Below are 25,615 nucleotides of genomic sequence, written 5' to 3'. Positions count from 1 at the left end.
TTTAAAATGAAAAACAAATCAAGTATATTAGTATTTGGTTAAATTTGACAAAATGAGAGAACTTTCATTGGGGTTTTACATTTTTAAAAATCTATTCCAACATATGATACATTATTTATTTCCTTCAAGAAACATATATTGAATCCCTATGCTGGCATGGCAGTATTCTGGGAACTTCAGGGGTTACAAGGATGAATATATGTGACAATTTCTCCATTTCTAGGCTGTTTCAGTAAAGGCGACTTAACGAATCTGATTTTCCCAACATTTGAGCATTTTTCAGAAACTGACAGATCTTTATGCAAATGTTGTTGCCAAGCTGTTTGTAATGGTGAAATTATACTTTGACAGTAACTCTTTAAAATATATTAAACCCAGCTAAGGTTTTTTTGGAAATGTTGCCAATTAAGTGACTTTAATGAGCTTCTTGATGGTAATGTAATTAAAATTCAGATGTTCTAATTGTAAAAAAAATAGTTCTGGGAAAGTTAACAGTAAAATAAGCAAATGTAAAATGAATTAGGGCTAATTTAAATGGTGATTATATGGTCTTCTGAGAAGATTCTACCAAAACAATGCTTTCAATTACACTGTTTATAAAAAAGAAGGAAGGCACCTAACAGAGATTTTGAATTTATTCAATAAACCAGATATTCTGAGTTTATCCAATAAAACAGATTGAAAAATTCTGAATGCAGTAAATCATTCCCAGCCTGTGAATTGCTAAAGGAGAATTGCTAAAACGCTTTCTTGGCATTATGGACAGGTACCTTGGCAAGTTGATGTAGAATAAATTCTCATTCAGGAAGAAGTAAGTGCCTACACCTTACCAAGTTGTTTATAAGTGAAATAACCTTGTTTCTAGTGACAGCCTCTAATGATCACCTGCTTAGAATATTGGCGTGCAATACTAGCATGCTTGTTATAAGCACTTCTTTTGGACATAGGTAATGTTGTTGGCAACATAAATTTCATTCTATCAGCTTCTAATTAATACTCCAATACTCCGTTTTATGAATTTAAAAGATGCTTTGACAGTATATGTTTTACCAACTTATTCCTTGGTACAGAATGCTACCTTTTGCTTTAGGGCTATAGAAAGTCTATATCCTATGAGTGAGATAGAAGCACAGTCAAGCCAAGGTCATGCCATGGAGGCTTAACAATCCATCTTCCTTTTTTTATAATTGCTGTCTATTGTCCTTCAGGGGTAGAAGCATCTTTGCTAGTAGGAATTTTTTTAGTAGCATTTTTGGTAGTACGAATTTTTCTTACTACTATAAAAGGTGAGTTTTGGAAGTACACATCTTACTGAAACATTTAGTAGAATATAAAAATGAGTAGTCTGTTAAAAAACATCTACTATCCATTCACATAGGATTAGGAGTGTTCTTGAAACATCCTTTCAGGTATCAATGGATATGGTAGAAAATTTTTTAATATTATAAAATTTGCTTATATCACACAGATACTAAGCTGCATTTCTAACTTAAATAATGAATAAAAAGTGATGATGCTTTAATATATGCAAGTACTTTGGGTTACTACAGGAATGACAATGCTGCATTCTCATTTCCTTCAGAAGATTAAAGAAATTCTTTGCAATATTGGAAGCACTTTTTTTTCCAAATAAAATGCAAGCTATCTCATGTGTTAGTCTTTTGAACATAGCATGTTGATCGTCACCATTTTAGTCCAGCACACCACAGAGAGTAAGGCATGGGTATCAGGCTACCTGGTTTGAATCCCAGCTCAGGAACATACTAGGCATGTAACTTTGTTCAACTTCTATTCATTTTCTCTGCTTCCTTTCCTTTTAAGTGAAATGAAAATAATAATGATTCGTATCCCATGGAGTTGATTAGAGTTTTTAAAAGAGTTATTTTTTGTAGCTGGGCACGGTAGTGCATGCCTGTAATCCCAGTGGCTTGGGGAGGGTAGGGCTGAAGGCTCTAGAGTTGAAAGCCAGCCTCAACAACAGTGACGTGCTAAGCAACTCAGTGAGACCCTGTCTCTAAATAAAATACAAAATTGGGCTAGGGATGTGGCTCAGTGGTTGAGTGCCCCTGACTTCAATCCCCAGAACCAAAAAAAAAAAAAATACTGTTTGTAGAGCTAACATATCAGACATGTAGTAAGAATTTTGTAGGTGTTTGTTAGCAACATAAAATGAACAAGTGTTTTGTTGTCATTTTCAAAAAAAAAAAACTTCTCAAGAAATTAATAGTCTGCATCTGAAGCCATTAAATTTATTTCTCGTATCAGTGAATTTAATATGTTTTAGAATCTTCAATCACTTATAAGGGCATCTCTACTTCTAATGCAATGCAGTCTTTCAGGAATAACCAATATTGAAGCTGTGAGTGCCCAAGAAAGTTCATGTAACCCCCTGGTCCTTACCTTGAGCGAATAGTTCACCCTGGTATCTTAACACTTGTCCATAAAGTCTAATATTTCATAGTAGAGATTGAATCACAATTGGGAAGGACAAACTGCCAGGGCACCATGCAGGTGAAAGAGACAACACATGTACCAGGTTTCTTTGCAACCTATAAAACCCACAGAGGCCTTCCTCTTGGGCTCATCTCCAAGGCTCTCACACTGTTCACCAAACTCCAGCCTCTCTGGTCTTCTCTGTGGTTTTTTGGAGAGCAAACTTCTTTCTGCTTTAGAGCCTGGAACATCTTTTCTCAACTTTTCTCTTGACTGTGTCTTTTTTAACTAAGTTTCACTCTGTAGAGGGAATTTCCCTGGTCACTGGATTTAATGTTACTTCCACCATTCAGAAACTTTCAACCACATTATCTAAATTTGCTTTATTGGTAGCACTTAGAAGCATCAGAAATAATTTTATTTATGTCTGCACCCATTTGTTCTCTATTTCTCCTATTTGAACATCAGCTCCCTATGAACAAAGAGCTCATCTGTCATTTCACTTCTCTGCCTCCAGGCCCTAAACAGGAGGAATAAGATAAGAGAAGCTCAATAAATATTTGCTGATTGTATCGCCACTTGCTGTGGCCATTAAGATTTTTATGTGCAATCTCCCAATAGAAGCATCTTACCCTTTCTGTAACTTAGTATGAAACAGGTCTTGCTTTGACCCCCTCAAAGCAAAGAGAAAGAAGAAAAAAATCTCTGGTAAGCAGTAAGAAAAATGGAGTTAAGGACAACATCAATCAGTCAGAGATGTAAACGAGATTGGCCTTTGAAACAAAAATAATTTGGAATAGGAAATGGAAACAGCCTACTGCATTGTCCTAACTTAAACACTTGCTGCCTCTAGATGAATCATTAAAGGGACAAGCAAACTGAGGAAGTTTGGCACAAAATGTTCAGACTACAAATAAACATCTGAAATTGCTCTTGGGTATCTAGCATCTTTTATTTAAAAAATAATGTTACTTTGGTTTCTCTTCAGATCATGTAAATCTTTCACCTTTATGAATACTACTTTTTAAACAAGAATATATTTTAATGAATAAGTATATATTTTGAATGTGAAAGGTTTACTTAACATTTAGGAACAAGAATACCCATGCTTTATACTGTCCCGGATCAGGCCATAAATTCAAACCCTGGATGTTTGATTGCCTAATTTTCCTAAATTCACATTACAAACTTAAAATCATGCAAAGTCCAACAGCAAGATACATCCTCCAAAAGTTGTGCATTTTAGATCATACTTTTGTAGTTGATGATTTAACTCAAATACATTGAGCTTTTTAGGATCCCACAAAATATCCAGACAGAATCAAGAAAACTGAGTCTCAGTTCTTGTGATTTAGACTAGTTCTCTCTTTCTAAGATTCAATTATTTTCTCTATGTGCCACAGGGACTGTGCTCTAAGTCCAAGAAATCCAAGCCCTAAGAAATCTTATTAACCTATTAGTGAATAGTCCAAGCCCTAAGATATCTTATGTTACCCATTAGTGAATAGTACACAGCAATGCTGAAGTCCTAAATTGTTTTCAAAAATCTGAGGACAAAGCCAGGCACATGGCACACACCTGTAATCTGAATGACTCAGGAGGCTGAGGCAGGAGGATCACAAGTACAAAGCCAGACTCAGCAACTTAGCAAGAACCTCTCTCAAAATAAAGTTTTAAAAAAGGATTGTGGACATTGCTCAGTGGTAAAGCACTCCTGAGTTTACTGTCTGAGATATTTTATTTATGTCTGTACCCTGATACATATTTTTCATTCACTCCTCTCATCTTTGAATCTTAGTATCTTCTGAGATCACAGTGGTTACACTGTTCCCTCTCATTATGGAACTCTAATGAGTTTTTCTGAGGCTCTATTTACCAGGATGGGGTGAAATGCTTGATTGAATAGCAATTGTTGATGCCCTAAAAGTGCTGAAATTGAAGTTTTTTCCCTGACTTAGGCAGGGAATGTGAGCATTGGTCTCTTGTGTGATGCTCAGATGAAAACATTCTTAAGGAACCCACCACCTTCTTTGATTAACTCATTTTATAGGATTTAAATAGATATCTGAAAAATCTTACATTGGAGGAATGGAACAGGTTGCCCAGGTGCAAAGTTAACGATTCCAGCAACCTCTGAGGCCAGCTAGGCAACCAGAATGAAGGGATCAGATTCAAGGAAGTCAACCACGGATGGGCCAGGAAGGTCCTGGTAAGCCAAGGGTGGGACTCAGAGAGCTGGGTGTTCATCCAGAGAAATAACAACTAAGTTCAGACTTACAGTGTAGAAATGTGGGCTTACTGTGGCCAGAATTTTTGTCAACAGAAGCCCAAGGAGTGTGTTTTCAAATATAAACTCTCTCCCAATTTTGAACATTTGACAACTAATTTACAAGTAAAGGAAATTCTGTATGACAGATTTGGCCTGTAGGTATCAATTTCTATTTGGAATAATAGTTTTTTTTTTTTGAATGTAGGTGCTCCATTTATATTATTTCATTTAATTTTTGAAGCTATTAATTAGATGTTAAAATATAAGTATTTCTTAGTAGGGAAATGAGGTATGTTATGACCTCACCTAAGATCCCATAGGTCCAGGTCTACTGGACATGACCCTCCTACTATCACCAGAGTTCCATGTAACACTGGCTGTGCCTCTTGTCAAGTATTCTAGAAAAAAGAAATGGAATACCTTTTCAGACAGCTTTATAATATATTTGGGTCATTAGGCAAATATTCTATAGAGTATCAACACCATGACCCTAGCCGTAGTAAGCTGTTACTAATCATTATTAGAATTTAAGTACAGTCAATGAAGTATCTATTCAGTGACTGATAAGTAAACATTTACAGGTGGATTTTGAAAATGAATTTGTGCCCATCTATAACTTAGTGACTTCTAAAGGGGTCTACATTTTGTTTCTGGCCTCAGCAATATTGTGTGTATAAAAAAGGGAAGCCATTCAACAAGTTAAACTGAGTCTGTGACTAAAGTCAAAATGAAGCTAGCTTTCCAGTCTTCTCCTTAGCTCTCCTCCACTCACTAGTGTTTATGTATTTCTTTTTTCTTCTTTACATTTAATTTTTTTTGAGACAGGGTCTCATTAAATTGCTGTGGGTCTCACTAAATTGCTGAGGCTGGCCTTGAAATTGCTACCCTCCTTCCTCAGCCTCCTGAGCTCCTGGGATTACAAGTGGGCACCACCACAGGCCGTCCCAGTGTTTCTTTCATGTCTTCTCTCTGATGTTACCCCTACATTATGTCTTCCCACAGTTGTTCTCCTGCCAACTCCCACGCCATGGCCATAGAACTACAGATGGGGGCAGGGTAAAGAAAAGCTTCCAAGATATTGCACAAGAATCATCCTCAAGTTGGCACCATGTGTATCATGCCAAAAACATTCAGACTGCCAAAGCAGAGACTCCAGAGAAAAAGAACAATGAATGTGTAAACCTCAAGTTTTATTCCTTCAGATTAGATTTTTAAGAAAAACAAAAAAAAATAAAATTTAGAAGATTCCACATAAAATAAGTCTTTTATCTCTCTCCCATTTTAGTGAGTGGCTAACAATCTGTATTTTTAAAAAGTCATTTGTGTACCTCAAGGTTACAAAACAACTTTAATATATCCAGAGTACATTTGTTATGTACTTTTGCAAGCTACAGTAGCAGGAGCCATAAAATATTGTTTATATAATCTTCTATGGTTAAAAAAAAAAAAACAACAATGTCCCTTTAAACCTTCTCTGATGTATTTATTTAGAATATTTTGCATGCTATTTTCTCTTAACAAAAAGTAGGATCTTATCAGTCTTAAAATTATAATAATCTATAAATAGCAACCCAATATTCATATGATCCTTGTGTCACACTTCCCCAAAAATGGATAAAGTCATGGAAATAATGACTGTAAGTTGTTAAGATATATAATTTATTAAAATGTGTCATTTTATCATTAAAATTTCTTTTCACTTTTGGAAAAGATGTTAATGTGTATTATATATGCATTTCATATAAACATTCTAAACATATGTATCACACATATTTACATGTATAACATTATTTGTAGGGTCCCGTATGCAGAATATATAAAGAATTCTTACAAATTCAACAATAAAAAGACAACACATTTAAAAAATGGGCAAAGGTCTTCAATGGACAGTTCTGCAGAGAAGATAATCAAATATCCAAGAAATGCATGAAAAGATGCTCAACATTCTCAGTCATTAGGGAAATACAAATCAAAACAACAGTGAGATGCCACTTATTAGACTCATGGTATTATTATTATTCACAATAGTCCCAGGGTGTGAACAGCCTGAACAGCCATCGATGGGTGAATGGACAAACAAACTGAGGTGCATATACATGGGAATAATCAGCCATGAAAGGGAAGGAAGTACTAGTACATCCTACAATGTGGATGGATCTTGAATTCATGTTAAGACACAAAGACTATTGTGTATTTCACTCATGTGAAAGGTCTAGAAGAGGTAAATCCATAGAGGCAAAATGCAAATGGGTGGTTGCCAGAGAATGGGAAACAGGAAAATGAGAGGAAGTGCATAAGGGTCATGGGCTTTTATTTTGGAGTGATGTGGGCAGTCTTGGCACTGAATGGAGGTGCTGACTGCACAACATCATGAATGGAGTAAATGCCAATGAGACACTCACTTCAAACGGGAGATTTTATTTGAATTTCACCTCAATAATTTTTAAAGGATTTATTTTTCAATAATTAATTCAGTATAATTAATTCATAATAAGTACTGAATCAGTTCTAGAATCAGTACAATTAAGTTCTAATATAAAAGATATAGTGTATTCCAGGAAACTAGGCTTTTAGCACTTTATGAATATCTATTTTAATCTATTCTTATTGCCAATAAGAATATGTTCATTCTCAATTAAAGAAAAAACATAACATTTAAGTATGCTTACTTTAACCAGTTTCTACTCACATTGCCATAACTCTATAAAAGGCAGAGGAGAAACCCATAGAATTTACCCCCTCAGTTATTTCAAATTCCTATCTTACATCCTTGCACACACTCAAAATGCTTAAACCTCTCAAATACCACATACTCCCTTCTCTGACCCCTGCATTCTAATCTTCCAGCTTCTTGCTCAATTGTCTCAACAGAGTCTTCCAAAAAGACTTTCTCAGGCACCCAGCCTCATCCAGTCTCCTTATTATGGCTCCAATTCTGCCTTCACATCAGCTCCTCCTTGCCATGACCTGCCCTGCCACAGGGCTCTCAATCCTATAGTCTTTTTTTTTTTAATTTTCTCTGTGAAATCTTCAGGTGTTAAAAAGAATGAAAAGTCAATCACGTGACTTATCCAAAATTCATGGTTCTGATTCTTTAAAAAGCAAAATTTCCACTGTCACTTTGGAAAGGAGCTGGCAATTTTTTCAGAGATTTATCACATAACCTAGCAATTCTGATTCTATATTTTTACTAGCATACCTATAATCCCAGTGGCTTGGGAGGCCAAGGCAGGAGGATCACGAGTTCAAAGCCAGCCTCATCAACTTAGCAAGGACCTACACAACTCAGTGAGACCCTGTCTCTAAATGAAACATAAAAAAGGGCTGGGGATATGGCTCACTGGTTAAACCCCTGTGGTAACCCCTGGTACAAAAAAATAAAAAATAATGAAGACAAAAACTTGTACATAAGTGTTTATAGCAGCATTATTCATCATAAGCAAAAAGTAGAAACAATCTAAATGTCCATCAACTGATTAATGGGTATAAAAGAATATGATATAGACATATTACTATATTATAGAAATAGTACTGAGCCATAAAAAGGAATGAATTACTGGTTCTCTCTGCAATGTGAATGAAACTTGAAAATATTATACTAAATAAAGACATCAAAAAGTGAAAGAAGGGGACTGGGGCTGTGGCTTAGCGTTAGCACACTTGCCTGGCATGTGTGAGGTGCTGGGTTCGATTCTCAGCACCGCATATAGATAAATAAAAATAAAGGTCTATCAACAACTAAAAACATTTTTATTAAAAAAATGAAAGGAGTATCCATTTTTGCTTCATAAGGATGATGATTACATGTTCCATGCCACTGTGTTGAGAACTGCTTCCCTCAGAACGGTGTTTTAATATTGGCACCTTATCTGTCTGACATTAACTTAGAAGACCCCATAACTAAATGCCTGAGAGCCATGGTACACTCCTACAAGCCCAGCTACTCTGGAAGCAAGGAGGCAGAAGGGTCCCAAGTTCAAGGCCAGTGAGAAAACTTACTGAGACCCTATCTTAAAAAAAATAAATGAATAAACAAATGTATGGCATATAGCCAGTGGCAGCATGACTAGTTAGCATGTGCAAGGCCCTGGGTTCAATCCCTAGTATTGAAAAATAAATAAATAAACCAAAGGTCACATATTGAGTGATCCTATTTATATAAGATGTGCAGAATAAGCAAATATATATAAAAAGAGAGAACATAGATTAGTGGTTGTCAAGAGCTTGGAAACGAGACAAGGGAGAGTGACAGTTAGTGGGTATGGGCTTTCTTTTGGGGGTGATGAAAAAAATTCCAGATTTAGATAGTTACACAACATTCTTGAATACACTAAAAACTACTGAATCATACACTTAAAAAAAACTAAACTACAAAAATAGCCCAATTGCCAGTTGTTTTGTATTTAGATGTCTCCCCATCTTAGCTAACTAGCAGCAATGAATGGATTTTAGACAACAGTCAGAGAAGATTCTGAGGACTTGGAGGATTTTGCTTGGAGTAAATGGTAGTTATTTCTATTCTTAGGAGGCTTGGTCTTTGTCCCCAAATTGTAAAAAATAAAATAAAATTTAAAAAATGTCCTCAAAGCATAGAAATATTGGGGCTGGGGTTGTGGCTCAGAGGTAGTGTGCTCACCTACCATGCATGAGACACACTGAGTTCAATCCTCAGCACCACATAAAAATAAAATAAAGATATTGTGTCCATCTATCACTAAAAAAATAAATATTTTTTAAAAGAATAGAAATATTTTAATTCAATTCAAATTATTATTATTATTATTTTAATAATCTGTGGCCTGCAATTCTCTATGTGAATTCAGTTGGAAATGAAAAATATCATCTAATCTGCAGAATGGTGTTGTATGTAACTGCTGGAATGAATGACAATTGTACTTTTCACCAAGGTGTTTAGTCAAATGTATCTCTGAATTTATAATTTTCATTTAATTGTTTGCATCAATGTCAACTGTCCTAAATAATGTATTTATTAAGAACCAGTTTCCATAAAAACATTAGATGAAAACTGATGCTTAATAAATCAAATCAAATTTTAAGATATTCATTTGACTAAGTTCGTTATCCTATTCATTATGCCTAGTGGTTGTGAGGAAGGGGAAGCCATGGGCCATGGTCCTTGGCTTTTACAGTTTGGATGATCAGACCTGTGGAAAAAGATGCTGGTAATTGTGGACCAGATACATGAAGAAGAAAAAAGAGAGACTGTCATCCTCAGCCTTGGAAAGATCTTATTGTTAATCAATCCATTGCACTCCATGAAGACAAAGGATTTTATTAAAATGGGAATGAAAATTTAGGCTTTATGTCCTCTGGCAACATGGAAACAGGGAAGCAACTTGCTTTTCAGCAAGAAAGAGTAGGTATTGGAACACAGTATGGAAGACTTCTGGGCTCCAGAAATGATGCTGACTATAGAAATAAATTTTTCTGCAAATTTATTACAAAATTAAAATGTAGGAAATATGCTGTAGGGTTGAAGAAAAAATAGCCAAACAATAAAGTATAATAAATAAACCTCTGACAAAATAATAATAGCCTAGAATACTGTATGAATTATCTTCTATGATTATATCATTTCAATATCACCAGAAAAGTGGTCATCTCTTGCAATACATCTGATAAGAGTTGCCTACACTGAACAAGTGTCAGGCAGGGGGCAAATCTGATTCCAAGGCCCAGTGAATAGAAAACAGTGTCCATAACTCCATTTTGCACTTTCTGTATTGTTTTTTTTGTATCCAGATTTCAAATTTTAAATTTTCTAATGGTTGAAGTTACTTCCTTATACACAAGACTTTGAAAATTGCAATGTTTTAATTGGTTCACATTAAAGACTCTTAGAATCTTGAAAAAAGTCTTTCCAGATGAGCAAGAGGTTGGATAAATGTAATGACATATGGTTTGTTTTTTATAGCTACAATATGCGAAAAATAGTAGCATAACACATGTATTCAATGATATATATGTATTTATACATATAAATATATATTCTGCTTATAAATTATGACATAAGATTCTTTTGTACAAATGTGATTTTGTTTTCTTTCTCCTTCTTGTTCCCTTTAGGAATAAAAATAACAACTGAAACTTAGAACAATTTTAAACATCTCATTATGCCAGAGATCTTGCAAAAGATAAAATCAACGAATGCAAAGCCACGATGCTGCACTATCTCTTGCACAGATTCGAAATCGAGCTGAGCTGTCGACAGGGTCTCAGAGCCTCAGGGCAGGAAGACTGTCCACTGATCCTCTAACAAACCTCCCCTCCCCCAGCAGGCTTCCTCCAATCATTCCAGATGGATGGGTCATGGACCAACTCTTAAATATCTCACTGGAAGGGTATTTCTCACATCCTCTGGCTTCCCCTGGAAATTCTTCCTTTATTGCCCCTGAATACTTGAGCCCATCAAGTCATCGCAGAGATGTGAAGGAGGGCATCTGATGATTATATTCTATGGACTCAGTTTTGAATTTTCAAAAGACATTATTAAGTGAACTCAGAGCTTTTTATCTTCAAAGCTAAAATTAAAATAAACCTCAGTTGAGGCAAACATTTCCCTCAAATGCTGTATATAATTTTTTTCTGTGATCTTTTTTTTAAAAAATCTTTTGAAGGTTTACACCTATTTTCAGAAAACCCTTGTTATACAGAAGAGTGTTCTAACCTAAAAAAGAGCACTGCATATTGCAGTTACCTCCAAGAATAAAAACTGGACTGCAGACTCTTGAGGAAAGTTTGATCCCTTCTGTGGATTTCTCATATAGAGCAGAGGTGTAGCAGAGATGAGCTTTGTGTAATACAGAGAAGGAAGCTGCAGCCTGAGTTTCATTACCTCTGAATGGTGGCTCACTCTTCCACTTTCCCCATGACCTAGGCCCTGTGCTGCGCTTCCAGTTTACTTGCCAGCTCTGTTGCCACCACGTGTCTCTGAACTGGACTGACTTTGCCTACGTTCTATTTATTAACTGAAAGGTCAGACTCTTTAGCTTAAAAAATTATAACTGATTCATTGGTGCCACTCCTCTATCCTCATAATCATTTTATTGTAGTTCATTTTATTTTAACTTTTTAGTATAGAAAGTTTCAAACATACCTAAAGAAAGCAGAACCAGATAATAAACCCTGTTTACCCATCAGTCAACCTCAACAATTATCAGTGTTCTGTATTTTCTATCCTTCTATAATCACACTTTATACTCCTCTTTTAAAACTACTCCTTTTTTTTTCTTTTAGGTAAAATTTACACAAATTGAAATCACAAATCTTAGCTTTGCTATTTTGACAATTGGATAAATCTGGCAGCACATATCCTTATCACAATATAGAATATTTCCATCTTGCCAGAAAGTTCCCTCCCAGGCAATCCTCTCCTATCCTCTTCCAAGAAGCAACCAGAGCTCTGATTTTTTTTTTAACCTTAATTTTGCCTGTTCTTGAACCTCTGTACATGATGCACCGAGAATGTAGTAGTTGCTTTGTGTGTCTAGCTTCTTTCATGCAGCATGATGTCTGTGTGATTTGTCCACTTTGTTGCCTGTATTTGCTGCTAGTTCATTTTTGTTGTCTTTGAGTCGTGTTCCATGGGATAAATTCCTTAGCACTGTTTGCTTATTGTTTCTCTTGCTAATGGAGAGTTCAGTTGCTTCCAGTTTTCAAATATTGTAATAAAGCTTCTTTGAACATGTTATACAAGTTTGGGAGACACATATATTGATTTCTCTTGGGTGAAGTAACTAGAAGTGAAATTGCTAGATCAAAGGGTAGTTGTACATTCAGTTTAACCTCTTTTTCAAAGTGGTTGTTTTGTTGCTTTTCAAACTGCAATTTTATTGAACAGGTATTTCAATTAAATGATCAAAACTGTCCAATAATATAAGATATATATATATATATATCAATAAATATATATATATATATATATATATATATATATATATATTCTCAATATATACATTGAGAAGTATTCTTTGCACCCTGTTCCTGTCCACTCACTGTCCCTCAGTGCATGCTACAGGTAAGCACTTTCATCAGTTTCTTGTATATTCTTCTAATTTTTAATGTAATTATGAGTAGATAAACATATGTTTGGACTCCTCCCTTTTCTAGCACAAAAGATAGCCTCCTCTGACAACCAGCCGGCACCTTCTTTTTCCAACAAAAACATATCTTGAAGTCTTTCCATATTGAAAAATAGAGAGCTTTCTCATTCTTTTTCTAAACAGTAATCAACAGATGGCCTCTTGGATTAGTCCTACTTGTTACTATTATATATGGTACTGTGGCAAAGATCATTGTACCTGTATCATTACATAAATATGTAGGAATATATGTTGTATAATTTTTCAGAATAGTGCTTAAGCCTTACTGGGCTCAGAAAGAGGTATTTTTAATTCTCCTAAGTATTACTAAATTGATTTCCAAAGAGCTTGTAATGCTTTGTACTCTCACCAACCATGCATGGTTGCCCATAAACTTGTCACCAGAGTGAACTATGAGTGTGGATCCTGCCATTCTCAAACACTTCATTCTTGGTATCTTTAATGACTACAGAAAACTAAGGTTTTGTGAGGTGAGGTTCTATGCAGAACCTGCTACATATTTGTGGTGCCATGTTGCAACATCATTGTCTAAAAAATTAGAAAATTTAGCCTTGTCTAAAAATTATTAAGAATTTAAGATGGTATGAACAGCATTAAGGCAAGCACAGACCCTCTCAGTGTGGGCCTCTGTGCAAATGTGCAGGTTTGAACTCGGGGAGGTCCTTGGTACTAAATATCATAAAAAGCACAAAAATCTTTGAATAAGTAGCTTATTTTATCTTATTATTGATGTAAATTTTTGCATTGTATTCCATAAAACAAATTTCTTTTTATATTATTTTCATCAAGTCAAATTGGCATAGCCCAGATTTTATGGGGCAATATCCATTGGAAACTTGGGTACTCCCATGCTTCCTGATGCAAGAACTTTAGACAACACCACCCAGAACTTCACTGCTTCTGGAACAAGCTTTGTATCATTGGTAATGTAAATTCAGGGCTGCTACCACTCTACTTCTCATCTAAATAACCAAACAACTGTAACTATGAGCATTGAAGGCCAAGTAGAGCCTGGCATTAAGACAGTTATGAAAGACCTGCACATCCAATTGCACTTGATGTTTGTTTTTATTTCTGACAACAACCTGCCATTAAGAAACCAACTTGTCACTCTTAGGATGAAGAGCAGTGTACTTTCCCTTTGGGTTCTTAATGTCTCTTCATTCTCAGAATGCTTATCTTCACTGTGTTGGGGCTCAAACATCAGTGTTAATTGGACTGGGGATGAAGTTAGAGGAAGATACCTGAATGAAGTTGTGATAATTACTTCTGAAGCAGTAGAAACCAAGCATTGTGGAAGAGAAGAAAAGTGTTTGGTAGTGAAATGTTGGCAGAGGGTACTTACTTAGATGCTGGTGCTGGGTTGAGGGGCTTTATGTATACCAGCTACAGAGCTCCCCAGCGAGGGTTGCTCCACAGACAAGTAGTCTGACAAAGGAGAGAGTGAGGGAGAGGAAGAGGGAGAAGGAGAAGGAAAAGGAGAGGGAGAAAGGAGTAAATAAATGAGTAAATCTCAAAAAAAAAAAAAAACACCAAGAAAAAATAAAGCGGAATGTGTCAAAACATTTCACTAAAATATAGCCATTATGCTCATAAAGATTGTAGTCAGAGAAAGGACAATTTAATTATACATTAAGCCAATCCATACTTTGAAGCCATTACTGCATTCATGTTGCTCCAGAGGGATCTAAGGCTTGATACCTTTCTCTGCTCTTTCGCCCCCTCTGCTGGTAGTGCCAAGAAGCAGTCCTCAGATCAACCCACCCACAACACCAGCAAGCAGGTGAAGAAAGTGAGATAGATCATTTATACAGCTCTATGGATATCCTGGGTATCTCTTTAATTTAAGGTTCCAATTCAGTAATTCTGGGTGGCAGCATGAAATTCTGTATCTGCAACAAGTTCCCAAGTGATGGCTGGTCCTTGGACCAGACTTTGAATAGCAATGCTTCATACCATCACTAATCAGCACAGAAGCCCCTCAGTGTGGGTTCCCAATTTGACATGATGCTTTTATATATTGCCTTTATGTAGCTCTACATCCAGCAGTTGGTCTGAGGCACAATTTGAAAAGCTCATTTGGAATATTTCTTTAGTAATTGACTTCTCAATGATTGACTTCCATACATGTCATTGTCATATAATGCAGTTGGTTGTATTAGAATTGTGGAATCTAGTTACGAAATGTTGCAATGATTTTGTCTATGAAATATCATGTTTTATTTTCAAAGGGACATTTAACCACACCTCTCATTTTACAAATCAGTAGCAGAAGCACAAAGAGAAAATGTTACTCAACCAAGGTCACACAGCTTGTTGATAGCAGCAGGAGTAAAATTATGCCGATGGGTTTTTGTGCTGTCTGACCACATTGTTCTGCATTTTTTCTTTTCTCTGATATGACCAGAATCATATTTGGGACATTCTATAGATCACTATGGGCCTATATGGCAAAAGCATGAAAGTTTGGAAGTATGACAATAAGTATCTCACTTCAACAACAGTTTTTCTCACATCTCATTCTTTTGTAACCTAGTGATCCACCTTCCTATCAGTAAAGTTAGGCCTTAAATATTCAGTCAAAAGAAAAAGAAATACTAGATCCTATATAATTAACATCACCTATATTTGATGTTTGGTCCTTATTTTTTCCTTTATCCTCTCTGCCCAAACCCAGTTTATTCAAACAAGACACATTAGGTTGTAAATGAAGCTCTTTCAAATTCCCCACAAAAGTAACAGATTAATTTCATATAGCGGGGAAATGTCTTAAGTGAATTATGTGTTATTTGAAGAGAAGAATGAATGATTGATGATTCAGGCAAATTCATCATGGCTACGGAGCAAAAGAAGGACTTGTAAGACCCTCAATTGAGGCCATGTTCCTCAATAGCAAACTCACTTTCGAGATCTTAAGTGATGTTCATGCTTGACCGAGAAAATGAGTTTTCAAAACTGCCCTTTCCATTTCCAACAACAACAACAAAAAGGCACAAGAGTAAATAAAAAGTTTCCGGGTCTCTCTGAGGTCCCAGTAGGATGCAGATGAGTAAAACGAGTGGGCGAGGGAAATCATTTGTAACAAAACCTCATTATTTACAGATGAGAAATTTATATTGTCAGCATAATATCTGTGAGGCTAAACAGCTGGAGAGTATATAAAAGCAGAGCACTTGGATGCCAAACAGCAGAGCTCAGGGCACAGAGCACACCCAAAGTTCCAAAGAGGGCCCACTCTCTCTCCACCTGCTCTGCCCACACCACTCCATCAGAAGGTAAGATTCATGTTGGATGATTATCAAATTCTAAACCTGTTTGGGGGAAGTGTTAAGTATTTTTAAGAGAGCAAAATGTTGTGAATTGCCTTGATATTCTTATTTGATTTTATTATTAATAATATGCAGGCTAGAATTGAGATAAAATATGATATCAAATATATTTGTACCTACTTTAACAAAATGAAGCCACAAAGTGATTCAGAGAAATTATCCTATGTGAGGATAGAAAATAAAAACAAAGACTCAGATGGATGCACTTGTTACAAGCCTTAACTGTTTTAAGAACTGCATGTTCAAATAAGTAGAAATATTCTGGAAAATAAATACTTGTCCTTGTATTTGATAGATGTGTGAACAGAAGGTGCCTTTTAAACTCAGAAATGTGTCCATTACAGAGGCTATAACAGTAATTGTTCCTTATCAATTAAAATCTCTTGTTTTCCAAAAGAGCAGTTTCAGTATCATCTTTCCAATATTTGAATTTCTGATGTCTGTCAAATAATCAAAGTCCATGAAATCAGCTCTTTGTGAATAAGACATAACATAGTTGGTGTGGAGAACAAGTATCATTTATTATTGTGGATTTATTTGAATGGCTATGATTAAAGCCATAAATTAATAATTAGGTACTGGGTATTGAGGACCAATAGTAATAATAAACACTCAAGTAGCTATACTCTAAAATGGAATTTTAGAACATCTCTTTAGAAAAAAAATCAAGGTACTTATTTAGACTCTCAAAGAAAGAAAATAAATTTACAAAGATCCTCAAGGAAGTAAATGATTAAGTAGTGTGTTTTTCAGTACATACTGGGGTCCTGTTATGAACCAACCAGTTTTAAAAGTATTTATGTGGCCTAAAAAATCAATATATTTAGGAATGTAATACAATGTCTTCTTTCCTAAGTCTAAAAGTCTTCCTAAAAGGGAATATTACTATTACCATATTTCCTGTTTGGATTTTGCTCTCAAAAAGCAGCATACTCTGCACTTAGGCTATATACTGAGGGGGAAAGTAATCCTAAATTTGTTTCTTATTTTAAATAAAATTTTGATATTAAAATAACAATATTTAATTTCTCAACAATGATGTTCAAATAGTGAAATATCTCTATTTTTTTTTTTACAATTCTGTCAACCTTCTAAAATGAATGAATGAGATTTTAAAAGGCAGTTCTATCAGTAGAACTCATTATAGGATTGCATTATAGGGATTTGAACACTCCTTTCTGGGTTGCTTCTTGTTCCATCAGCTCCCACATTGGTAGAGTACCACATGATCTAAATCTGCCCCAGTAGAAAGTAATAGGAGACATGGCAAAACCTGTAGGGACTTTGGGTGGAAATCGTTTACTCAAAACTAAAATTGACAGTTTTCAGTCTTTTACATGAAACTTTCCAAAAGAGGTATAATCCTCTATATTAAAAGGTGGTGACTTTAAGTTTTAAATATTCCTGAAGATATTATAATTGAGAGTTATAATCAACACTAACTAAATAGGTGGCAAGGTTTCTGAGGTTTGCCAACTGGTTAAACTGAAATATGGCAAAATGCCAAATTAGTAATTTGATGCTAATGAATAAGAAGGGTGAATGCATAATTCCCATTATGTTGCTTTGTCTAATTGGCTGCCTAATATATAAGTACTAAATATTTCAGAGACTAAATTCATCTCTGCAGGTATTATACTCTCTGTGTTTTAGTGCCAGAGATAAATAGTAAATATGGCAAGAATGTTAAAGAAAAGATTGATAGTTTAAAATGATAATATTTGTAAAATCCTTATTCCAAACCAAATGTCATTTGCTAAAAATACTCATTCAATTTATTTATGGATAAACATAATGAATCTTGGATTGAAATCCCCTTTTCTAGAAAAAAAAAAAAGAAAGAAAGAAACATGGTTAAATTTGAAAGAAGCAGAGAGAGGTTCATGACAAATAGTGGACTTGAGGTTTCCATTCAGAAAGTAGAGGCTCTTGCTCCACAGGGGTATTCTGCCCGATATTCCTAGGTGCCTGTCCCCATTCACACCACATCACCACATCCTTGGCATCTTAGGGCTGGTGATATAAGGATCACGAGGCATCTGCTTATGATATAAGGATAAGAAGTCCGGTGTGTCCTATAATTAGGGCTTTGGTGTCACCCACAGGAAAAGTTATGTCCTGGACTGAATCCAATTATGAAACAACCTGGGGACTTCTGAGACTTCAGAAGCAAGCACTAATTTCCTTTATGATACTAATTTCTTAGTTTCTTAGTTGTGATTGTTCAAGTTGCCAGAAGCATTAGTTCTTGTTGCAAATTGCTTGTCTTTAAAATGATTTTTTCCCTTTAATTTAGAACAGGTCAAAGCACCCTAAAATACCTCAAATCTGTTGGCCGCTTTATAATTACAAAGTCTAGACCAAGTTACACTATTTAAAATATAAATGAATAATACATCTGAACCGACAGCTGGTATGCCAAGTTGTAGCCTGAGGCTGCTTTAAGATGGTTGAAATGCAGTATAATGTAAATGCTTGGAAGTGAAGGACTATTAATTGAAAGCCAGACTGATAGTGAAGGGGGTGGCATTATGGATAAGGTGCCATTCAGGCTAACCATATGTGGCATATCATCTACAGTGGGAATTTTAAATGTTTATTGTGGACATCTTTTATTTCAAGTCTGGAAATGAGCCTTTTAATCATTAACAGAAGTGTCCTACATTAATGAAAAAGCTTAATGAAGGAGCACATTTTATATATATATATATATATATATATATATATATATATATATATATATATTCTTTTTGCCTCTAAAAATCTAGGGAAATTTTAAAATTATTTGGAATTAAGATAGAATTATAATCAGAATAAAATTGATCAGATTAGCTTTTCTTTCTTCTTATAATATTTGGTGAGTGGAAATCTAACTCCCCTGGCCTGACATGTTTATATAGAGTTGCCTGCCCCCCCCCCCCCCCGCCCTTTCCTTCCCTACTCCCTGCTGTGTCCTGACAGGCAGCAAAGATGAAGAACATTTACTTTGTGGCCGGATTGTTTATAATGCTGGTGCAAGGAAGCTGGCAACGATCCCTTCAAGACACAGAGGAGAAAACCAGGTATTAGATCCTTACACTTTAAGTAACATAGTACTGTGGTTAGAAGAGAGACTGGGAGAACAGGACAGGCGAGTGGGATCTCTGGAATTAAGAGCATATATCCTCCATAGTTTTCAAATGCTTTATAGTATGATGGTGATAAAGACAGTCTTTTCTGGAGTATGGATCAGAATATGTGTTGTTTCACAATCAAAGGGGTGAGGGACGCGGAAAAACATCTTCAGGGAAAATTACAGCTCTTTGAATTCTTCAGATGATCCAATCTGATCTATCCATTCATTATCCATGTACTGCACAGTAGATTATTTTAATTATTCTCACTAACTCTTTTCTCTTTTTACTCCTTTTAAAAATAACATTGTTCTTTTCTAATTGTAAAAATCATACATGTTCATGATGGAAAATTTGAAAACTATGCAAAAAAAAAAAAAAAAACTTAAGTGCTCAAAATTCCACTATCCAAAGAAAACTATTCAAAATAGAGAAAAGTGGTATATTGCTTTGGGTTCTATGTATATTGTATTTAAATATCTCTCTACTTATATGGTTTTGTAACATATTTTTTTTCATTTAACATTGTGTTGTTAGCTTTTTCTTCTATCATTAGAATATCTATTAAACTTATGATACTTAACAGTTGCATACTATTTCACCCAAGAAATTTTCAACCTTTATTTAGTTATTTCTCTTCTATTGGACACTTAAAGAGATCTTCAAATTTTCTCGTGAAGAGTACTACAAATAACATTTCTGCATATACACTTTTTCCTGCATTTCTTATTATTTTCTGATGGTAGATTTGTAGTAGAAGAATTATTATGTTCAAGGGTTTTAATGAGTTTAAACCTTTTTTAGTATCTTGCTGTTTCCTTCCAGAAAAGCCATATACATGTGCATTGCCATTAGCAATATAGAAATATTTTATTCTCCCTAATATTTAATCATTGCTAATTTGACAGGTAAAAATAGTATTCTATTCCTGGGGTACCAATCCCATTGAATAGTTCCACATATATTTACCATGCCAACCAACTGTTGATTACTGGCATAAGAATTATCCACTATATAGTTTCAAATTAGCAAGTGATTTTTTTTCATGTCTGTCTTTGAACTTTTAATTTTCTTTCTTCCACCATTAGCTACCACATGAATAGGTGATTGAGCTATATTTTTGTATTAATATATTCAAAACAAGCTTGGGAACATAAATGTGCTAACCAAAACAAATGATTTGTGATTCTTTACTCTTTTAAAATATTCAAGTCACTGTTCTTTTCTGTCATTATTAGCATTACCATGAGTAGATTCATTAGCTGAAAAGGGATTTATTTGATCCCATTTCAGAAAATTAATGAAGTCAGTTAAGAAACCTGTTACTAGAATTCAGAATAAGAATGTATTCAACTATGAGATTCCCATGAGAAGCAAAGGTCTCACTGAAATACCTATTGAAATAGCTGCGAATGGCTCATGTGGAAAGTCTTGTGATACACCTATCTCTGTTCTTCACAGATCCTTCCCGGCTTCACAGACAGACCCCCTAAATGATCCTGACCAGATGAATGAAGACAAGCGTCATTCGCAGGGCACATTCACCAGTGACTACAGCAAGTACCTAGACTCCAGGCGTGCCCAGGACTTTGTGCAGTGGCTGATGAATACCAAGAGAAACAGGTCAGAGTCTAAATCTGGTCCAAATTTTATTCACAAATGTATGAAACATGTCCAAATTTTTTTCATGACCTTTTAAAGTCATCGTACTTTTCTAGTAATGCCCAGAAGCCCTTTCAACTTTGATTATTTTCAAAGCTGGAGAGACTGTCCTTTGTATTAGGCGTCTGAGTGTCTCACTCTTCACCCCTCCAAATGCCTTACCCACATCCCAAGGGCACATAGACTTTATTTTCCCATCTGTGGTCTTAGTGATATGTACTCTCATTCACTTTTACCTAAAGTTGAACATGAATTTCTGTGGATCTGCAAGGTTAGGAATTTAATTTCTGACAAAAGAGAGAGCAAATTCCATACTCCCTTTTGGGGTTCAAACCCATGGCTGTGATCACATTAAAATGATCCCACCCCCCGCCAAGTTAATCATGGTAAGGAATGGAAACAGATGCATTCCTTTTCTTGTAAAAGAAAATCCAAGATATGCATTTAAAATTACAGCCTAGCTAGCTGCACGGCATAAAGAGAGAAGGCGGCAAATAAGAACACAAACCTATCGTAAGGCATACATTTTAATGTTGGATTTTCTTTGATGAGTGTTGGGGTTTTGCTGCTCCTAGGCTACTGGAGAAAATTATCCACATGGGTTTCACAGAGATGGTAGAATTTCACAATTTCTTTGGAGGATGGCCCATAAGGGGAAGGGAGTTATGCATACAAAGTAGCTGAAGGAATCTAAGAATCAGGAAAAGGACATAGATTTGTCTGGATGGAAGGAGAAGGAAGAAAGGAGTGAGAGCAGAAGAAAGAGCACAAGCAAGTAGGAGAAACAGGAGACATAGAGTTGTCAACCAAAGTTAACCTTAAATGGGAGGGTCCAACTGCAGGAAAGTCGGCCATCAAGGTCAGGGGAGTTACTGGAAGACATCTCTGTCGAGGACTACATGTAGAGTTACCAAGAAATCTGAGAAATCACAGATTTATACAAACGAAAAACACTGTCCTCTTTTTCTGTATGAAAATGCCACAACTTGGTAAATTAAAATATAACAATCCTCACTCTCCGGTGTTTGCTATATGTTTAAGATGAAACCTTCTGGAGGCAAAATGCATGCTGGACAGATGAGAGCAGTAGATGCCTCCTCCCCAGAGGACTCTGCACAAACTTGTGCCTGATGTGGGATTATCTTCCTTGTTTTCCTCCTAGCAGATCACACATTTTCTTTAATCCATACTGTGTGATTCTTTCCATGACATTTGGAGATGGTCCTTTGCTTTCCTTTGAACCAATCAACTAATGATGACCCTGTACATACTAATAACAAATACCTAACTTGCTGGTGAGTAGCAAAGCACAGTGGATAGCCTATATCTATTGAGAATAAAGTAACAAATAATGCAGCTTTCATCTGCAATGGCACAGGTGAGCAGGGGAGGTGAGAACAGGTATACTGGGAAGGAAGGTCATGCTTTGGTCATTTCCTAAGTGCCATTGGCCCTCTCCCACCAGTTTTCAATCCAGATCATGAATATAACTTCAAAATGAAACCCCAGCCACCAGAATCTCCCAAACTCACTAAACCCCTTGTTCATCAGATCCTGAACCTGAGGTTGCCACTGCTTGTAAGTGAGAACCATATTGCCAAAGAGACAAAGCTTCAACTTCACTCACATTTCTTTCAGGAATAACATTGCCAAACGTCATGATGAATTTGAGAGACATGCTGAAGGAACCTTTACCAGTGATGTAAGTTCTTACTTGGAAGGTCAAGCTGCCAAGGAATTCATTGCTTGGCTGGTGAAAGGCCGAGAAAGGCGAGAGTAAGTCTGTACATTCTTATCTGACATTTTTTTCCTTGATGCAGAAAATTTAATAGTATAGTTACCTATATATGGATCTGGATTAAAGAAGCAATTAGTTTAGTCTTATCAACTAAGACTATAACCTATATTGATAAGGATTAATATAAAAATTTTGCAACAGGCATTAATAATGAGTACAGTAGGCTACATTTTTATTCTCCACTGTTATCATGTATAATTGGATATTGACTTTCAAGGTGAGGACAGAAACATTTTAGAGTAAACATTATGCTTTTGAAAACCTCACTAGGACAACAAATTTAAATGAGTACTGTCCCAGGAAAGCTGAAGATAAGGAAAAGAAACACATAGTACTGAAAACTTAAAATATTTCATTATTTGAATAAAATTTTTATATTTAAAACTTGACTTGAAGTAGTTACATATATACATATGTGATCAACATATATTCACGTATGAGCAGATATTTGGATTTGTGTGTGATAAAAACTAAAAACAACCAAACATAAAATGCTAATGAAATGACACTCAGGGTACAGAAATGTCCATATATTTAAACACATACTTAGTTTTTGATAGGATTATCATATAGATATCCATTAAATCAAAATTGAAAATGGAACTAGGATCTTTAGTTACTTGCTTAGATCTTACACCACAAAGGACCCCTACACTCTTTGTGACTATTTTTTATTAGCATTTGAAATATAAGAGACATGAAATTTATGTTCAACACTGATTTTTAAATTGAATTTGGAATACAGATCTTAAGATAAAAAGGAAATATTATGTGGCTAATTTTTAAAACATTAGCAACCAAACTTGCAAAACCAATGGTAAATAGTTGTTCTTGAGCATATTAAATAGTGTTATAAGGGATATTAAAAATTCTACTATGACAAATAAGAAAAAGAGAAAAATTGGAACCTTTAATACTTGCCTTTTGCAAAGCTATCTTGACAATTGCTGCTTTTATAAAATGTGATATATCTTGTTGAATCGTAGACAAGTTAACAGTCTCAACAATAGCTCTGTGTTGCTAAAATCTTTGAAACTACCTGGAATTTTAAAAAGGGCATAGAATTATTTGACTTGATTTCAAATCCCCACTCTGAAACCTTCTACCTTTCCATCAGTCACCAGCTCACACAGTATCCCAGTTCAATAGTAGGCCCTCTACACATAGATTCCTGAACTTCTCAACAACCCTCACACATGTTGCTGGTAGTAGGTAATCCATACACATTTATTTAAAATATCTATCCAAACACTAACTTTAAGCCCTGTTTTCTTAGTTTCCCAGAAGAAGTTACCATCGTTGAAGAACTCCGCCGCAGACACGCGGATGGCTCTTTCTCAGATGAAATGAACACAGTTCTTGATAACCTTGCCACCAGGGACTTCATCAACTGGCTGATTCAGACCAAAATCACTGACAGGTGACAGCTCATTAGCTAATTCTGACAAGCATTAAACCTTTTATAATCATTGATCATCATACTGCTACAAGTTGTTTCCTATGTGAAGGAGAATTTGACTCTCCTGATATGTAATAAAATTTTGTATTTTTAAATTATTTAAGAAAACATCATTCTATCTATTTTTCATCATTATAATTTTTTATCCATTAACTCATTTATTCCAAAAACCTTTACTGCCTATGGGAGTTAGAAGCACAGATATGAATGAAACATGGAGATGTGAAGTCACATATTAATGTAACAATTGCTATATGTCCAAATTGTCACATATGCTGAAATTTTAGCACAAAAATAATATGTCAGTATATGTGGTGTTATTTGCTTCATTTAATAAGCTTAGTAATAACAATTAAATGCAAATAACCACTAACTTGGTGGATTTTAATTATTTCTATAATTTTTCATAAATTGTTAGATTTTATGATGGGCAGACTTTAGATAAATCATCTTTAAATGAAAATATGTCATGTGTCCAAAAGATTGGGGGATTCACAGATGAAGGGATCAATAAACAACTTTTATCAAAAATCATTAAAATGTTTTCAACATAAGTTAGCTATATCTTCTGGTTATGATAATATGTTAAATCATTGTTTTTATTTTTTATCTGTAGGAAATAACTATGTCATTATTCAAGACCATCTTCACACCATCACTTGCCAGCCACTTGGGATGTTTGAAATTTTAAGTTCTGTAAATTTAAGAGATGTATTCTGAAGCCATATTGCTTTGCATGCCAATAAGTGAATTTTCTTTTAGCATTGTGTAGCCAAAAGATTGTAAATGGAATAAACTATTGTCAGAGTATTGCTAAATTATCAGCTTTAAAATATAAAAGTACTAGATTCTTTTATTTTCTTCTTATTTTGAATGAAGAACCCCCCCACCCATTTACATTTAGCAGTGCAATTATTTTTCTACGATATAATTTGTAAATGTAAATTATTGAAATCACAACATATCTGCATCAGAATAATAAGAGAAGAGACAATCTGGCCACAGTGATGAAATTGAAAAGAGAACTTCCATTTGAAGCCTTCATCATAAAAATGTTCAGCTTTTAATGTATCAAACATAGTTATAAATAAAACTTTTAAGCTTCTTTACCATTGTCTTTTTTTTCTCTATCTGCCTACTTCCAACACAGTTTCTGCCTAAGCTGGTAACCTAAAATTCAAAACTAATGCACAAATATGACTTTATGTTTTGAATGATTGCAGGATGCTTTAACATTTTGAGCCATCATTGAAAAGCCAAGGCTTTTTATATATAAATATTCATTTCTGGTTTATCTTGAAAGAGCAGGTCAGCAGGCAGTATTAGACTCAAAAGGCAAATCTCTCCAAGTGCTCTGTAACAGCTGACACTTTTTTAAAGATTCAGCCTGTCCCCTGTTCATTACAGTGGCCCATACACATACATATGC

General features: G+C 35.1%; 1 protein-coding gene and 1 non-coding gene across 2 annotated transcripts; both read left to right on the top strand.

The window, feature by feature from the left end:
- Window positions 1-8,474: 8,474 nt before the first annotated feature.
- Window positions 8,475-8,581, top strand: LOC113185872 (small nucleolar RNA U13). Its single transcript, XR_003301176.1, has one exon. It is a non-coding gene; the product is annotated as a small nucleolar RNA U13 (small nucleolar RNA).
- Window positions 8,582-19,124: 10,543 nt separating this feature from the next.
- On the top strand, window positions 19,125-24,151 carry Gcg (glucagon). Its single transcript, XM_026393130.2, has 4 exons — window positions 19,125-19,216; window positions 20,729-20,890; window positions 22,568-22,705; window positions 24,004-24,151. The coding sequence occupies exons 1-4, from the start codon at window positions 19,125-19,127 to the stop codon at window positions 24,149-24,151; spliced, it is 540 nt and encodes a 179-aa protein (XP_026248915.2).
- Window positions 24,152-25,615: the final 1,464 nt, after the last annotated feature.

The sequence above is a fragment of the Urocitellus parryii genome, chromosome 1, assembly GCF_045843805.1.
Source record: "Urocitellus parryii isolate mUroPar1 chromosome 1, mUroPar1.hap1, whole genome shotgun sequence".
In the NCBI taxonomy this organism is placed as follows: domain Eukaryota; kingdom Metazoa; phylum Chordata; class Mammalia; order Rodentia; family Sciuridae; genus Urocitellus; species Urocitellus parryii.
The sequence above is the reverse complement of the archived record's forward strand: the minus strand, read 5'-3'. Positions and strand labels throughout refer to the sequence as shown.

Coding starts and splice junctions, on each gene's coding strand:
- Gcg (XM_026393130.2), top strand. CDS start 19,125: ATGAAGAACATTTACTTTGTGGCCGGATTGTTTATAATGCTGGTGCAA. Junction 19,217..20,728: donor GACACAGAGGAGAAAACCAG/GTATTAGATCCT, acceptor TGTTCTTCACAG/ATCCTTCCCGGCTTCACAGA. Junction 22,706..24,003: donor AAAGGCCGAGAAAGGCGAGA/GTAAGTCTGTAC, acceptor CTGTTTTCTTAG/TTTCCCAGAAGAAGTTACCA.